Consider the following 18,646-nt stretch of genomic DNA (forward strand, 5'->3'; position numbering starts at 1 on the left):
AAAGTACACTGGCAATAACTACAGAAAATGAGACTATTATTGGAGAACAACCACAAATAGAAAGCATGGCATACAAGAATGAATTAACCTATGGCAAAAAGAAAAAAATCCTGCAGAATACTATTACATACTATACTATTTCATAATAAAGAAGATTCATACAGGAAAATATGTTCATAAAATGGAGATATAAAATAAGAATGTCAGTGACAAAATATAAATTTCACCTAAATAAACTGATCCCCTGAGAACACTGAGAGTTGACTCCACTGTCTCTTAAATCAAAGGAAGACTTTAGAAAATGCAAAAAATGGCTTAATGACTGACCATTATGCATGTAGGAGGCAAAAGCCCTATACCACACTCACAATATATGAGTGCTGTGTTTATTTACCTTCAACATGCTATGTAAGGGGCTGTGAGGGACTGAAGTCTCAAGTGCCTTTTGCAGATCTAACTTTAGGGTTTAAAAAAGCATACTTTACCTACTGAAGGTAACACACTTACTTCATTACACACACTTGGTAAATCTTTGGCATTATTTGAAGCTTAGAAGTATAAAACATATACAGTCAAGACTTACTTCAATATAGAGAATGGTAAATCAATAATAACTATGAAAGTATCTTTTATAGACTTATCAACATTTTAATCCATTAACTAATCAGTCCAACAGTATATTTTATACTTAAAAGAATGGTGCTAATAATATCTACCTTACAAGTGCTCTATCTTAGTTCAGATATCTGTTGTTAAACGTTTCAAATGAAGGGTCTTGACTATATATATATATATATATATATATATATATATATATATATATATATATATATATATATATATATATATATATATATATATATATATATTCTTCTCTTTATTTTAAAGACAGAAAATTACACAGCAAATTAACATTATTCATGTTTCCACAAATAAATGTCTTGGCACATTTCAGTGAATCACATTACTTCAAAAGAAGTAATTAATTTCAATAACATTTCTATGTATATGTATATACGTATATATGTATAATGTATATGACAACAACACTTACTAAGACACTGTATCAATAGCTCTGGGTAGAAAATTGTTTTTGAAGTACATAACTATTACAAGCAACAATCAGATTGACAAAAGCATCAATGATTAAGTACACCTGAGTGCTGACACTGTGTATCAGAACTGTAACCTAACACCTGCCCTTACATTATGTATTTATACATATAAAGAGAAAACCCTAAGCATGTGTCCGATACATGCATGCAACAATTGCCATATACTGACCTAATTTTTGCAGTGCACTGTTTTTTCTGCACAATAAAACAACTGAGTTCTCATATGCTGATGTCAGTAATTGCATAAAAAAAACAAAATCAAAATTTTTTAAATTTTTCATAATGAATAGTCATCATTCATTGAGAAATGTATGCATGTATACTAAAGCAATGCATTTTCCTTCAGGCATATGTGTGTTTTCTTCTAGTGAATTTGTAACCATCACAGATTCATAGACAAGGCACAACACCAACATAAGTCACAATAACAATGTGTTGGGGAGGGCATCAGCACCTCTAACGAATTACTCAAAAGCTTCTTGCCACCAACATCATTTCCATTATATTTGTAGGATTAACGCTTCACTAGTTGCTTAATCCAATTATCATAACATTTTCTTTTAACATCAGAAAATTAAATATAGACTGATTATCTATTTACATCACCAGCAACAAAAAATATCATCACATTCTGTATCAAATATCACATCAATATGAAATGATGGGATACTTCAGTTGCTGCAAACCACCCTGGTGTACTCTACTGTGATACCATCAGAAATGAAGTGCTACAGTGTCACAAGTGATCATGCCAACAAATAAAGACAATACTCTCAAAGCAAATTACTGACTGATAAGTGCAATCATCATACTCAGAAATTACATACACAGTAAGAACTTTTCATTTCTTTGGAAATATGTTGGCCTACATCAAAACAAAACTATTACTGATGTCAGAACATTACACTAGAAACATTAAAAATAATCAACTATCTGCAAAATGTTAGGCTCTTACTATTTCAAGAAGTGGTAAAAAGTGCAAGATAATAAGGTGATACAATTGACATTGAGTGTTGTGGTAATAATATTGAGTGTATTACAGAGGTAAAGGATAATACCCACAGAATGTGACAAGCCATAATAAATTGTGCACTCAGCAACAAATTTTCCTCTTGCATTCACTTATTTTCTCAGTCCCCATAAATGTTCTGCATTTCTTCATTTCTTTACGAATTCCTTATCAACAAACCATTTTCCACATCACTTCATACTTTCCATTCAATTATCTTTTCTTTAATATAAATGTAAAAGACAATTCTAGTGATCAACAACATAGCTTATATGAAAACTATAAATTTAAAGTAATACATAATTCTATACAGTTACCCAGCAGTGTATGAATCAGTATGTTTGCCTGATACCCAAGAGGACCTAGCTTTGAATTCCAGGCTGAGTGGAGAAAATTTAAGCTTGTTTTCTGTATGTTTATCTCACAGATAATACTTTAACATAAGGACATAAGCCAAAGAATGGTAACCTAGCAGCTTGGCAGGAGCTAGCAATATTGCTTTTCCATATGCATATATGATTCTATAGAAGTAGAACACAGCAGTCCTACACTATGTATTAGTCTAGTTGTAGTAAATAGGACTTGTCAGTACCTACAGTACATATATTTATTCAATTTTCCTTTAATAGATGTACTCTTTTTGTCTTTATCAATTGTTCTAGTATGTATAGTTCTAAGTGTGTGTGTGTGTGTGTGTGTGTGTGTGTGTGTGTGTGTGTGTGTGTGTGTGTGTGTGTGTGTGTGTGTGTGTGTGTGTGTGTGTGTGTGTGTAATTCACTTTGGTTGCCTACTGGTCACCCAGCCAGTCTTCCCCATTGCAGAGTGAGCTCAGAGCTCATAGACCAATCTTCGGGTAGGACTGAGACCACATCAACACACAACACACACCAGCAAAGCGAGGCCACAACCCCTCGAGTTACATCCCGTACCTATTTACTACTCGGTGAACAGGGGCCACACTTTAAGAGGCTTGCCCATTTGCCTTGCCCCTTACCGGGACTCGAACCCGGCCCTCTCGATTGTGAGTCGAGCGTGCTAACCACTACATGTGTGTGTGTGTGTGTGTGTGTGTGTGTGTGTGTGTGTGTGTGTGTGTGTGTGTGTGTGTGTGTGTGTGTGTGTGTGTGTGTGTGTGTGTGTGTGTGTGTGTGTGTGTGTGTGTGTGTGTGTGTGTGTGTGTGTGTGTGTGTGTGTGTTCCTATACATAGAAAAAAACAGTCAACTCTCGATTAACGCGATATTGAATAACACAATTTCGATTTAATGCAACTTGATATTTAAGGAGATACAATTAAATTACAAAATTTATTTGATTTAATGCAGGTTAACTCGAAAAGATGACGTCATGTGCACTCACGCTGCTTCTGGAGGCAACCACACTGAGAAAACACTCGGCCAAATTCTTAAACAATACCTTCCACCTTCATCAGTTAAAGGGAACTGTTTGGGAAAAATTGGTATTCTTAAGACCAAATACTGCCTTCTTGTAGCTTGGGAAGGCAATGATCAGGCAGGATTTACCTTCACTACAAAGGTGAACCAAGACCCATGTCTTTGTGATTACCTTTGCATAAATTTTGCTTAAATACCCATCATCATTTTTTTTCATGAACTGATTGATTTTAGAAACAAGAAAATATATAGGTTATAGTTCAAATAGCTTACTTTACAAAAATTGTGATTGGAACCAAACCCAGGGGTTGAATCCACAAAACTTGTCAGTAGCACATCGATAATAACAAAGCAAACGAACAGGTCTGAGGAACAACAACATCGCCACCACCAGCTTCAATCACTGCATCTCCATCTCCCAAGTTATCTATCAGAATTTTACTTGGCTTACAATCAGATGCATGTCTTTATCGCTTGATAAGTACCCATTTACGTAGATAGCTGGTGGGTGGACTGTCCTCTTCCCCATAGCCTGCACAGTTAAAGGAGGTGGCAATTCTCTCCCGTGTTAAGGCCAAACTATATGGCCATCTGTGCTTTTACTTAGAAGCACTTTTTCCTGGACTGCATGGCTAAATCAGCTGAGGTGATGGTAAACAAACACTGCTTAGCAACCACAACCAAATTATACCCATGGTTTATTTTGTTAAATGCACTAATAAAAAACGTATGAATATGTTATAATGTTCTTAGCATTTAAAATCATACGACAAATCACATTGAATAATAATTTTCTAATTTCCCAGACAAGAAAGATGTGCAGGTGAGAACATGCATTTTTATTGTTTCCATGACTTAGTGGTGTATTAATAGGTTATTTTTTAAGGTTTGAGTAACAAAATCCCCGAAATAGGTAAAATTTCTCGGTGGCCAGGAATGTAACCCCCCTATTACCATTGCTTTCTATGGGAAAATTATGTTTGAAAAACACATCTCCAGGAACACAAACCTTGTGTTAGTTGAGAGTTGACTGTAATCTACTCAAAAAGAAAAAGTAATGTGGCTCCCCAATGTATCACAATAGTGAAATATTGTAATGATATACTGTACATATGTGCAATACATCATATATTAGTTACAATTCTACAAGCTCAATTAGAATCATTGCAATGAAAGAACCTAAAAGCTTTTTTAAGGACATCCAACAAAAACTCAATGGAAAGTATGGCACAGTGACCAAAAAAAATGCAGTTTAATAATAAGATCAGCAAGGATAGATGGTATGAAGACACAATAAAACTCTTGTTAATCTCTAAAATATGATTCCATACTCTGTAATAAAAGTAATGTAACATCTTTCTTTCTGGCTTTCTTGTTGATTTATTATAATATAATAGTGAAATATATGAGACTGAGGCATTTGCTACTACAACCATCGGCTATCGCGACTTCAGCTATCGTGTTTTATTACTATCACGCACCCATGAAAAGCTGCTAAAATTTCATTATCGCGACCTCAGATGCCTGATATCACGTGCCCAGCCATGACGTCATGGGATATCTGAGCGCTCATTGGCCAAAACCGCCTTCCCGCCAAAATGAAACACAGTCTCTGAGTGCGCGTCCTCCCCACTAGACAGTGATAGCCAGATTCTACCATTTTTTGTGCTCACAATGGCCACCAACCCTCCACGCCGTCCTCCTACCATCGCTGAACGTAAACCAATGAGACAAGACAGAATCCTAGCTGTGAAATGTTGTTTATGAATGCGCCCAGCCATTTTGGTCATGACGTCATGGGATAAATACAATGAGCTGATGTAATTTTTTTTATGTTATAACCTTGACATGTTTTAATTGGTACCAATGGATTATACAGTAACTGAAAAAAAAAATAGGTAAAAATGAGGGATATTAGGAGTAAAATTTGTGGTTGTGGCACCAATAACAATTTTCACCATTAGTTGTTCAATTCGGCTATCGCGTTTTCAGCTATGGCGCGGCTATTTCGGCCACAATTGGGCTCGATACCCGAGGGTTAAGTGTAATTATGGTTAAAAAAAAAAAAAATGCTAAAAACCAAAATTAGAAGATATTGGTCATCAACCAAGGAAGTAAATCCCAATATATGTACTTATCACCATAACTATAATGCATGACTATTAGCTATAATACTGCCACCAACTGTTTTCATCTCACTAAATATTCACCATCTATCCAAGCTAGTGAATGTGAGTAATGATCATCACAAAGTTTGGCACGGTTGCTTGTCTCCCTATAGTTAAATGTTTGTGTCTTCTGCAGTAGTAACAATTGGAACAAGGATTTCCTCACAAATAATGTGAAAGTAGTTGCTGACCAAGAGTAAGCAGAAAGCTGAATTGTAAGTGTACAATCCTTGCCATGACCTGCACATAAAATGCCATGTCATATAAATATCCCATAGCTTTACAAGGCAAGGATGATCACATCTTCCTCCTTTGTGGTACTACAAATACTTCAAAGTATCCATTTACAAAATACATGAATACAAAATGGTAATACTGGTGCTCAAGTCTAGAATATAATTATTAATAAATATTTCAGGGCTAAGCTGATAAGTGATTTTTTTCCTTCTAGTCAAGAAAAAATTTCTATTTGCAATGATAAAAATTTTCCATTATCTTTTACACTGGTCAGCAACATAGATGAAATAATCTCTTTAAACAGAAGCATTCTTTAAATGCCTACAAGCTAAAAAAAAAAAAAAAAAAAAAAAATCCATTCTGGTCCATTTTGTTGAAATGTAACTTAGAAAAGCTTAGCTCATAAAAGCTCATGATGAGTGGAAATAATATGGTTAGTTACACTGGTAATGTCACATGATGTAAAGGAGGATATGTAGTATGCTACAGAAAGAAATATATTGACTTGTGTGCATCAAAATGGATGTTGCAGAAAATAACTAAGCAGTAGTAATAATCATGACAGACTAATTGTAAATGCTGATGATTGAGCATATAAATTTGTATTCGACAAAAAAATAAAAAGAAAAATATATAGTTCATGCTCTTTTTTTATTCTTTTAAAAGGTAACTATACGCACAAACATAGAAAAGTGGAACCCTGTTACATTCATCATTGTCAAGAGACTTTGCTCACTTTTCATTGAGCCACAGTGCAGTCAGAGTTTACAAATAGTTATAAAACTATTTTGATTAATACTGATACAGTGCTAGCTGAGCCTCAGAGCACATGGTCAAGTGTATAATAATACTGCTTATTCTGGAATCCCACACATCAGTATATATATATATATATATATATATATATATATATATATATATATATATATATATATATATATATATATATATATATTACTGTTTGTGGATTTGGAAAGTATTCTGCTATTTTTTAAATCTGCAATCTTGGTGTAACATTAAATTCAAGGGGATGCAAAATATGCTGGGATGTAAAGGAAAAAATTCATATTCCACATAATTGTTTACAATTGAAAATTGAATCACAAGGAAATGTCTAACCACAGCAGCAATAACACTAACTGAGATCACTTGAAAAACTTTTAGGTTATGGAATATACTAATAGTTTCAGACCAAGTACTGTACCTTTATATTGATTGAATGCCATCTGTTCCTCTAACTTAACTACTAAAACTAAGTACTGTACTAGCCTCTGGCGTGGCATTGCTAAGGTCAGCAGACTGAGTCTCACTCAGGCTTGTGAATTTAAGCTGTTTACTGGAAGATTACTGCTGTGGTTGGGGCACCATGGTGGGGAGTTGGGTTCATCTGGACATTCTGAAGAGCCTCAGATGCAATGGATACCGGAACTAAAACCAACAAACTTTAACTTTGATAAAAGCACTATCATGGTAATCATTTACCTTATGTCCATGCTGAGGTTAATCCTGTCACTTTACTCGTAAAATCATGAGAAATGCTAAAGTAGTATGCCAAAAATAAAGTGTGACAACCCACCACCATTAAGCACTTAACTCGTAATTGTTACCAACACAAGTAGAAACTGCTAATAGCCAAGCCAATCCATATACCCTGTCTCCTCCTTTCTTCTAGCTGGATACTTGATTGGTGTTTTTTTTAGCCTCCCTAAATTTGTGTATATACAATACTTTCAATAGTATTATAAGCTAGTCTTACCCTAAGTTTATTTTAAAAAATGCCAACAAGAAAGTAGCAATAATAACAAAGTATGAATCCTTTACAAAAGATTGTAAAATTAAACAAACATATATAATTTATATAACTTGTTCAACTTGCAACAAATATCTGATTGATGTTCCAGCGAGCATTTTTACTATATTTTCTATGAATTAAGATATTTACTGCATGTTATTTATATTACCAATGTTTTTCTTACTTAGAAAAGCTGCTCAAAGTAAGTCTTGCACAATGGTAAGAGCTTTATTCAAGCACCAGTTACTTGCCCAACCTGAAGGGAAGAGCAGCATTGGCTATGGTATCTAGAAGTAGCTAACACTTAATGTATGCTTAGTTAACTTCTAAATAAAGAAATTAGATAATGCTTGGTTTGCCTCTGGAACTAAGAAGTGTGTGTGTGTGTGTGTGTGTGTGTGTGTGTGTGTGTGTGTGTGTGTGTGTGTGTGTGTGTGTGTGTGTGTGTGTGTATTTACCTAATTGTATTTACCTAATTGTAACATACGGGAAAGGAGCTATGCTCGTACTGTCCCGTCTCCATATCTACTAACGTCCAGCTTTTTCTTAAAATCATTAATATTCCTTGCGTTGACCACTTCCACGTCTAAACTATTCCATGCTTCCACCCTTCTATGAGGAAGCTATATTTTTCACATCTCTCCTATAAGTGGCCATTTTAGTTTTTCCCATGCCCTCTCGACACTCTTTCATTCCACATACACAGATCTTCCCTATCCATTTTTTCCATGCCAATCATCACTCTGTATATTGCTATCAGGTCTCCCCTTTCTCTTCTGTTTTCCAGGGTCGGAAGTTGCATTCTGTTCAGTCTGTCTTCATCAGTCAAATCTCTTAAGTCAGGCACCATTTTTGTTGCAGCCCTCTGTACTTTCTCTAGTTTCCTCATGTGTGTGTGTGTGTGTGTGTGTGTGTGTGTGTGTGTGTGTGTGTGTGTGTGTGTGTGTGTGTGTGTACAAAAATAAAAGAATATTAGCATTTTCAATGTCCAAGAAAATAAGAATCCTAGTTATGATATAACAACTTATGGGTGTTGGAAGATAAAGGCAGTGTGTTTTGCAAAATGAAACTGTGCTAAATGCCATTCCCTTTGCCAACTTTTAATTTAAATTTTGAACTGCATGCCATATTTGCCTCATACACCACTTTGCCACAACCCAAACCACACAGCACCATAATGTAAGATAGCCCACCTCCCCAGTCCTTGTACATCTGCTAGCAATGGGACAAAGTTTGTTGCAGCATTACATTGTTTCCAAAACACATGATAACTTTTTTTTCAGTGATAACAAAACTATGATGACAAGCTGTTAGCAAAATTAATTACAAGCATTCTTCAGAAACATATCTCCCTCACAAGTTGAACACCCTCAGTAAAATAAGAATATGAAGTCTTAATGGCTTGTTTTTTTTTAACTATAATGAATAATCCATGAGGCTATATATATTATGTCAAAACATATGGAAATATTTCACAGAAACTTGTTGCCCTTACACTCTTAAACCCAATGAATATTGATCCGTTGATAAAATATTTCATGCTACTGTAGTCAAGGTTGAACAAATCTACATCTGCACCCATAATAGTAAAAAGTCAAGAGATCATGCATGATGAGTATCACGTCAAGGATTCAATCCCTACAAACTCCCTCTCATCTCCAAGCCCTTTAGATCAGTTTCTCAGCATTACAAAACAGAATTCAAAGCACTGACAGACAGGGGCAAAAGTGCTCTGTAAATTAGAACATGAAAAAAGGAAGAGGAAATGTGACACTAATACTTCCGTCAGTCAATTAAATGAAGAAAGAAAAATATACTGGTTTTATTGAAACAGCCTACATTGCTCAAGGAAAAGCAACCAAAAAGGTAAAACCAAAGATGCGTATTATACTTGGATATACTGCCTGAAACTGATCTAAAAGGGAAGTAAGAAGTGCAGTAGCAGGATATTCAATATAAATGAAAAGCCACTAACTGTATACCATAATGGTCATTACAGCATAATTTATGAGATGTCATGTATGTCAGATGTTCCATCAGGAGAGTTTCATCACTGGCCACTTCTTCATATGCCAAACTATATATGTATATCAATTTCTCAGTTTATCAAAACATAAGGCATTACAGAGATATACTCCTCAAAGTGACTCTGTTTGTACAATATGTGGAGCAAACCTATAGATGAAAGAATGCAAGCAAGAAAGTGGAAGTGTGCGTGACATCCTTGTGCATTGAGTTGCAGTGTGTCTTGTTTATCTATGTGGCACACGAATCATCAGGCAAGTAAGGTATCATGGATAGAGGAGGCAGTGACATTCTCAGCCTTGAGTAGCATACTCACAAGTGCACTGTGACAGTTGAAAACTAGATACATAAATACTATACTACATTTTTACACCAAAATTGACCAGTTTATCCTGATAAATGCATAAAATCATATATTTACATTGCACACTCATTGTTCTGCACCCCAACTTTTCAGTTAAAAAAAAAAAAAAATGTTTTTAAATATATGAAAAAATCAATAAATGAAACTTTTAAATTGAATAAAATGCCAATTTCATTTTACACAACACTTTCATACCATAAAGTACGGAAATGTCATGTCAAACAAGTATAATGAGATTTGTTTGTACAGAACTGTTCTGTGTACTGCAGTAAAATGTTTCTTTAATATTTGTGCTATTTCTAACATATGAAAAAAAGAAAAGACTTCAAAACTCTTCAGGCCTTTCCCTGCTAGATCAGAAAATCAAAGCTCCCCTCTATGTATATACAAAAAGCATGTGTAAAGTTTTGATTTTGTTGGAAAGAAAGTGAATAACATAATTCAAACTATTTTGCTTGCATATTTGGATCAACTGTTTTATCATCTATCAGCAACAGTGTTCTTTTATCCACTCACTGCAAATTATTTATTTCTTGTACAAAAGTAATGCCCTTTCCTTAATGTGGCATAATGTCATATCTAATCATTACCTTAGGAAATCTTTGGCAAAATTATTGTCTTCTTTCACAGTTTAAACACATAAGTGCCTTTTCTTAAGTACCATCATTTGTGATTCTCTTATCAAAATTTCTGGCAACATAATAATCTTTTTAAAAAGTTCAAACACAAAAGTTAAGGAACGAACTTTCAATCCAAAAATAGTCATATAATCAAATACCCATGTAAAATGTGACCTTTTCTACTATGTATTTGATTACACCATTCACTGGTATATCTTCTGGGTAAAATTCCTCTTCACACTTCATTGCACCAAAGTTTGATTTTAATTAGGTTGCAGTTCAGGGTTCACATACCAGCAGAACCCTAACTTGCTTTAACAGTCAAAATCAATGTTTTTCTTGATGGCCTTGATAGCCAAACCACAGCACCAGTTAGAGCGCTGACCCTTGTGCAGACGTAACTCTCCAAAGGGGGAGAGTGCTGGGGGGGAGTGAGGAGGAGTCTGCTGCTGCTGATGCTGCTGTTGTTGTTGTTGAAGGTGGTGGTGGTGATGGTGGTGGTGGGTTCCCCTGCAGTCCAATGAACCCCCAGTGGCACTCCCCCCACATGCACGGCCAACCTGCCCCAAGTCAACTGTTCCCGAACAAGCGGGACGGAGGGAGAGAGGGAGAAAGGAACAGGTGTGACAGAGTAGCCCAAGAACCCATTAAAGCATCACAGATACTCAAGAGAAAGACAGACAGATCTATGCTAGCACCTTCTATACAACCACCTACCAACAGGTACAATTAGCTTTACTGTCTAACAGCTGGCCAACAGTAATTAAAGTGTGACAACTCAATATTGAGTTATTAAGATTAAATAACTTATCTATGTTAACTGAAGGAGCCCCAGTAAGCCAATCCAAGGAAAAGTATGGCTGAAACTTAAAGCTGCATCCACCACCACCAAGCAACAAGGTCATGAAGAACTCAGCCAATGATTCTCTCCTTTTATGTAAGACAGAAATACCCCACTTTCTACCATAGTTGTTAAATTTTATCATTGCAAAAAAAATTTAAAGACACTAAATTTATCATGCAAGTACTTACTAGTTATATCAGTGAGTTACAGCTAAATATCAATATATCAAATAAAATAGATTAAGTGCCAAGAAAATTATCTTCAAAACTTGTGAGAGAATTAACACAGGAGTGAGTTCAGTTTTGTAGTTGATCAAGAGCAACAAATAATTTGGCTATAAAAAAGTAAACTGTAGTAGGTTCTTCAACATTAACATATCTTATTTAAGTTCACTTATGACCTGTCACTTGCAGATCACTTATGACAGCATCAATCTAAAATTTAGGCTATGTCAATGAAATTAACTTTACTGAACAGCCTCTGATGAATTATGTATTTCTATATATTGAAGATTCAGTACATGTTATGTGTTAGCTGATAAAGTCACACTTTAGAAAGAAATACAAGGACCCTAGAGGCAGAAAAATCAAGAAAGTTTAAGGTTCCTTTGAACCTTGTACCAATCCATCCCTCAAGAAACTTGGCTCTGTTCATAGTAGTTCCAAGTATGATGGCATGAAGTCACCCAGTTGGAATGATTTGGTCTGACATTGTCTACATGGTTGATGGAAGAATAGCAACAAACTTTTTTCACTAAGTCCAGGAAGAAGAATACAGCAGTAAGAAAAATTTTTGCAATGTAAATTATGTTAGGATGCAAAATAAAAGAAAAAAAGAATAGTTGTCTGAAGTTCAAATTTCATCCATATTCTGTATTCCATATTCTGTATTCCATTTTTAATAAATTAAAAATGGAATAATTATGGAGAGGACACCTTAAATTTTCAGCTTGAGGCTAAAATAAATTGAATCACAGCTGTCAGCATTGATCATGACTGCTTTCATAACGTCATTATTCACACAGCCAATTAACTGATAACTACCAAATATAAGTCCTGAAGAATTGTGTCTTTTGTCAATTAAATTTTCAAAAATTCAAGCCATATATTCTCAGTACTTTCTGCAAAATTCTTAAAGTGGTGGATGATAATGATAACGATGATGATGATGATGATGATGACAATGATAACGTCTTTGCCTGCCTGTTTTGCCCTTTTCACTCACAGTGCAGTATACTTTAAATCAAAAGTACTACAAAACTCATTCCACTGACCATATTTCATATCTATGAGCATACATTATTATTAATGATCTTTCTTATAATTCTAATACTTTCCATTCCTATAATAACTTCTAGTCATATCTGTTAATGTTTCCTTGATAAGGATCCCATCTTGGGTAAAAGAAAAAAATACCTTTGAGTGAAAATGTAGCACTTCAACATATAAACATCTAACTACAGAACATGAGATTACTATATAACATGTCCTGAAACAAGAATCTTTCAGTTGGTTTAGTTAACATGGAAGAAATAAAAAAAAAAAAGTCATTATCATCATTCAAGTTTATGCAGTGGGTGTCAATAGCTGTGTAGGGTGTGAAACTGAATAAACTATACCAGACACATCTCTGGGATAATGGAAGCTGCTTGCTTATAGCTTCATGATTTGGCATTGTTCTACAGCATAAAAAAAACTCTTAAACATTATACAAAGATAATTTTTTGGTTTGATTATGTAACACACACACACATAGACACAGTCATAAAAAAATATACTCTTAGTTGAATGGCATATGAGAGAATAAATATGCCATTAATAAGTGACATAAAGCAAAGGAAGATATCATATAATATTGACAATAATGAAATTAAAAGCATCTGAAGAAAAAGACATACTTGGAGTACAATACATAGTAAGAGAAATAAAGGGGCTGGGAAGAGTGAAGTGTGGTGTGAGAAGTGCAAAGTTAATGAGTAAAGAGATGCAAGGAAAATATTGAAAAGAGAGAGAGAGAGAGAGAGAGAGAGAGAGAGAGAGAGAGAGAGAGAGAGAGAGAGAGAGAGAGAGAGAGAGAGAGAGAGAGAGAGAGAGAGAGAGAGAGAGAGAGAGAGAGAGAGAGAGAGAGAGAGAGAGATGAAGACTAGTAGAAAATTGACAGGTAAAAGGAATATATCTACGTAGGGATAAAAGAGAGGTGTTGAGATCAAGAGTAGTGAGAAACTCTTCGAAAGTAGAGAAGCAGTAATACACTTACTAGAGTTGATCGTGTAGCGGGTTTTGGCACTAGTACAGTATGCCTCAATCACACGAAGGATCAGTGCATCATCCTCATGCCATTTATCATCTGAAGAAGAAACAGTTATCAATTTTAACAAACAACACAAATAATTTTGGCACAGTTTTTGTTGTCAACACACATCAAGAGCATCCAAACAGTGAGATGTCATTTCTGATTAAGGTGCAGTTGAAACTAGAGTATCACAATTTTACTTTTCCATCCCATTGTACACTGGTCTATTAAGTGATCACAGTGTCTTCTGTGGTCAGAAAATATCATGTTATTTCATACAATTTTTTAAGTTCCAGTGGAATCTTCAAAATATTTTCAAAGTATTTTCATGATTCTCATGATGATTTAACAAAGATTTTACATAATCATTAGGATGAAAAAATTATGTTTGAAAACCAATTTTTTTTGAAAAGGGAAGCATTCAGTAACTGAGATTCCACTATAAGTGGTTTTTAGGAAACAGTCCTGATGAAATCAAAAGAACCTAATCCTGGTCATTATTATTGAATATTCGACAAGATGAGGTCTATACCTTACTCACACTTACCTTTACGCTTTGTGTACCGTTGATTCCGCTTCTCCTCACGCACAGAGATTCCTGGCCTCAGCGGAGGGGATGGACGGAGGCATGACAGACTCCACACCTGATGAGAAAAGTAGAAATGGAATTGACAGATTTACTGTGGTGAAAAATATAGAGGCTGTGGAAGGAGACCAGTGGGATGACCTAAGAAGGCATGGAGGAAGTGCTTGGGGATGACAGGGAAACAGCCTCACCTTGCCTGGGACAGAGCGACGAGGTCTGGCTGGAGCATCCTGAAGGCTGGTGGCACTGGTGGTACTGGCCTGGCGAGGCATGAGTGGGCCTCCCTGAATGGACACAGTAAAATTAATGTCCCCTATATGGTGATGAGTCAAAACAGCCTAAATGGATCATGGTAGCAACCAGCCAGTAAAAGATTTCAAAGGTTTAGGTGTACCTACATAGTACAAACACATAGTAATTATCTATTGCCATATTAAATACTGTATCTTACTGTTTCATTACTGAAAAATTATCTGTACTTACTAGTTAAGGGCTATCATAATCAAGGATACTTTTACACTTTATACAAAATCTGTTATCTATTCACTAGGCAAACATACCTACCTCCTTAAAGGTGTCTGAAACATACCTTATACTTCATTCTTTATCATGCCACCCCACCTTTCTTTCAATTAGATGATTCTTTATAAATTCACTAAAAAATATACACCAGATTTGTCTAGACATACAGACAATATAGTATCCAAGATGGAGTATAAAACTAAATATAAAAATAAATGAAGGAGAGACTTTCTCATTTCAAAATCCACACTGAAAGGACAGATGTTCAGGAACATTACTTTTGCACACCACACACATATCACAGTGGTCAACTCCACCACCAGCAGCAATGCACACAAATGAATATTCAAAATAGGGTGGATTAATTACCTAATCTGACCAATGTCCATAACTGACAAGCTACTTACATACAAGAAAAAGAATGGAGTATCTGAAAAGAGACTTAGATACCTGTGAATATAAAATAGTGTCTTAACACATGCACACTGATGCTCACGTGCACATGCGCGCACACACACACACACCTGGGAGTTGAATTAAGCAAGAAACTGGACCTACAGTCTGACTGAAGACAGGTTATTTATTGAAAATCAAAAAATCAATAAATAAAAAAAAAAAAAAAGCATTTTGCCTTATACTAAGTTAATAACTAACACTCATGGCTACAGCTAAATGATTCTACATAAATCAGCCTCAGAGTCTCAGAAGAAAGTGACAAATTGAAATAAGCAACACAACTTACGTGAGATGTGCAACGAACACCAAAGCATGCTTATCCACAATAACAAAGAAGTAGATAGAGGGAAGGAAGGAGGGAAGGAAGGAGGGGAAAGGCTGGGAGAGCAAGGTATTAGCAGGTATATCTAGTCACCTGGAACAAGATGGTAATTATGGTACCTGCACTAAATCAAGGTCAATCAACTCTTAATTATTTGTTGGTTTATGGTTGAGAGTGAACAACAAATAATAAAACATAATAGATGTTAGCCACACACTAGCAAAATCATTCAAACTGTTATTAAAATCAACAGTATAAATGATACCTGTAATCAAATCTATGTACCTACTAGTAGTCTTATGCTAATGGTATTTTTGTTAAAAAAAAAAAAAAAAAAAAAAAAAAAAAAAAATCTACACCAATATGACTCACTTCCTGCAGAATTGTACATTGTAATGATGGACACAATATCAAGTACGAGTCTACCCCAAACACACTCTTTGTACTTAGAATCTTGACCCAACTAACAATAGCACGTAATGGTGACACTGGTAATTGTAACTTTTCCTAATTCTATTGCACAATAATAAAAAGCATATGTTTCCTTATAAACAGGATTATTAGGTGATAAAATGTTGATGTTAGTTGCTCTATAACTTTGTAAGGGTATAGAAATGGTCATAATTTGAGTAACTTTTTGCATTCACTTTCACTCTGATTTGTGTTCCTCCTAATCTTAAATCCTCCAATCTGTTAATAATCTCTTTACAAAACCTGACAACTGATAGATTTTTAACAGAACAAAGGACTTGAGAATGAAGGAAAACATTAAAGACAGTACAAATGAATGTGAAATGCTATTCAACTCTTGGCCATGATTATAGCACCAGTACTAAACTGCATTCTCTATGCCACACAGGAAACCACACTACTCCTACATCAGCTACTCCACAGCACAACTAAAGCTAAACATACATGGAATTATTTGTAAAAGCAAAACAAATGTAATTATTGTTACTTCATAATGGATCAAATATTATACAAAAAAAAGCAAAGGGTCCACTTTGTTCTGTCATCAGTTGTTGCCACTCTGTGACGTACCCAGTGAAGGAGAACACCCTGGCTCTGATTGCGCAACACCACTCTATGGGTGTTCTAATGAATACTGCTGTGTGGGAAGGGAGGCTGGGCAGGATGGCTACCTCCACAAGTGAGGGAGCAGCAACACCTCAGGAAGGGAAATACAACAAGAGCAGCAGCCAAGGGTAGCACCTAACTGGCGTGATCCTGGAGTGGGGGAAGAGCATCAACATGGGTTCTATTACTCCATGAAGGCAAGAGTGATCCAGCTGTACTAAGCTGCTGTTGCACAGCAGCTGATATTGACTTCAGTGTTCAATTACTGAAAAGCACTATGTCAAGAAACGCTGCATTTACACTATGAATTTACTATGAATTTTATATTGCTGATGCAGAAAATAACAAAATCTATCAGGAATGTCATATCTCATTTCCAAGTCATGATGATCTTGGTAATTAAATGAGGTGCCTAGCGAAGGGCTTTCTTTGTACCTTGCTTTGAGTGTGGACAGAGATGGTGGTAGGTACTGGCAATCTTGGAAGGCTTCTTGATCGCTGAATGGGCCAGGACTGAAGATGTATGGGTTTTGGTGGAATGGTGGGCCTCCCGTAGTTTTGGAGTCCTTCCATGGGGGGAGACATTAAATTTCTGGTGAGAGTAGCACCAGTACTACTGTGATGAAAGACTACCATACTCCTGTTGGGCACTCCCTCCATGAGTAGAAGGCAAATGCCAATATAATGTGGACTTGTATGGTGTAGAAGAAGCTGAACTGGAAGTAGCAGTGGTGTGAAGGGAGTGTGAAGATGCACGTCTCTGGAAGTCCACATCTAGACCCTCACAAGAATCTCTCAAGTGAGGCTGCTGTCCTGCTCCTTCACAGCATTCACTGAAGCTGTGGAGGCTTGAGAGATCTGTTCCACTGGATTCTTGTGAATTCTTACCTAATACTTGTAGTGTATGCACACTTGGTCGTGCTCCTGAGCCTGTCTGGGACTCCCTCTCTCTCCTGAGTCTGGGCACTACGGTCACTTGGGAAACCTGAGATACTTGAGACTCAAAGCTGCGGTCACGTGACATGGTGAGAGAGGTTTGTGGGCTAAGATGTAAAGAAGTTTTTTCAACCCTTGGGTGAGCACACTGATGATCTTCAGAGGGAGGTGAAGAACTAGTCTGCGTGGCAGCACACCGAGCCACTGGTTTCATCATCCCATCTTTATTTCCTCCCCGCCGGATATGGTAAGAAGGTTTCAGGAACCTAGGTTTAGGGGGAACATCTGGTTTCTTTTCTGCCCTAAACCTGAGGTAGTCCTTTCTGGAGCGATCAAGGACCAAAAGACGAGGACACACACTTGCCTTCATCCACCAGTGTGCATACAACCCTGAGCGATATACACCTTCCTCTGCCCCTGTCTCCTGCTCAGCTTTGGATTGCTGCAAACTAACAGAGTCTAACAAGGAGGTAAGGGAATCCTCAGCATAAGACACTGGAGCAGATGTGTTGGGGGAGGTTACTGGTGTGGGCAACAAGCTGTCAGGGGTGAATGCTCGGGCAGGGTACCACGAGGGACCTTGAAGGAACTTGGCAGAGGATAGCTGGGAGGAATGAGAAGAGTGGGAAGTGCCAGAGCCACGGCCTAGCCCAGGGGTATCAGTGCGGAGAGGGCAGCACTCCAGGTGATGTATCACATCTGCCAACCCAGAATCGGAAGAGCGGTGACTATGGGCCTCACAGTTGCATACCTTAGTGGCAGGGCCCTCCAATGGAAGGACCAACTGTACATAGTGGCTAGAGTACTTTGGTGACTTGTTTTGAGCTTCAAGCTCTTGTGTGCTTGGAAGACAGAGATTGGGTTCACTGCGTGATAATGCCATAACAAG

The 18,646-nt window shown here is 36.4% G+C and overlaps 2 protein-coding genes across 7 annotated transcripts in view; both read right to left on the minus strand.

Moving 5' to 3' along the window:
* Positions 1-18,646, minus strand: part of LOC123518450 (rho guanine nucleotide exchange factor 7-like) — a 59,610-nt gene that overhangs the window by 5,302 nt on the left and 35,662 nt on the right. For 5 of the 6 annotated variants that reach the window (XM_045279264.1, XM_045279263.1, XM_045279265.1 and 2 more), the window contains exons 10-12: positions 14,636-14,728; positions 14,406-14,502; positions 13,823-13,912 (exon numbers count right to left, since the gene is read on the minus strand). In XM_045279264.1, coding sequence (XP_045135199.1) covers positions 13,823-13,912; positions 14,406-14,502; positions 14,636-14,728 — 280 coding nt within the window. Of the gene's footprint in view, positions 1-8,609; positions 11,297-13,822; positions 13,913-14,405; positions 14,503-14,635; positions 14,729-18,646 lie in introns of those variants that run through there. The other variant, XM_045279267.1, reaches the window with a different exon arrangement.
* The window catches only part of LOC123518451, a 3,257-nt gene continuing 1,401 nt past the window's right edge, over positions 16,791-18,646 (minus strand). The window contains exons 1-3 of the mRNA XM_045279269.1: positions 17,460-18,646; positions 17,257-17,413; positions 16,791-16,971 (exon numbers count right to left, since the gene is read on the minus strand). The exon at positions 17,460-18,646 is cut by the window's right edge and continues 1,401 nt beyond it. Coding sequence (XP_045135204.1) covers positions 16,957-16,971; positions 17,257-17,413; positions 17,460-18,646 — 1,359 coding nt within the window. The 3' untranslated portion in view covers positions 16,791-16,956. The remainder of the gene's footprint in view (positions 16,972-17,256; positions 17,414-17,459) is intronic.

The sequence above is a fragment of the Portunus trituberculatus genome, chromosome 43 (assembly GCF_017591435.1).
Source record: "Portunus trituberculatus isolate SZX2019 chromosome 43, ASM1759143v1, whole genome shotgun sequence".
NCBI lineage: Eukaryota > Metazoa > Arthropoda > Malacostraca > Decapoda > Portunidae > Portunus > Portunus trituberculatus.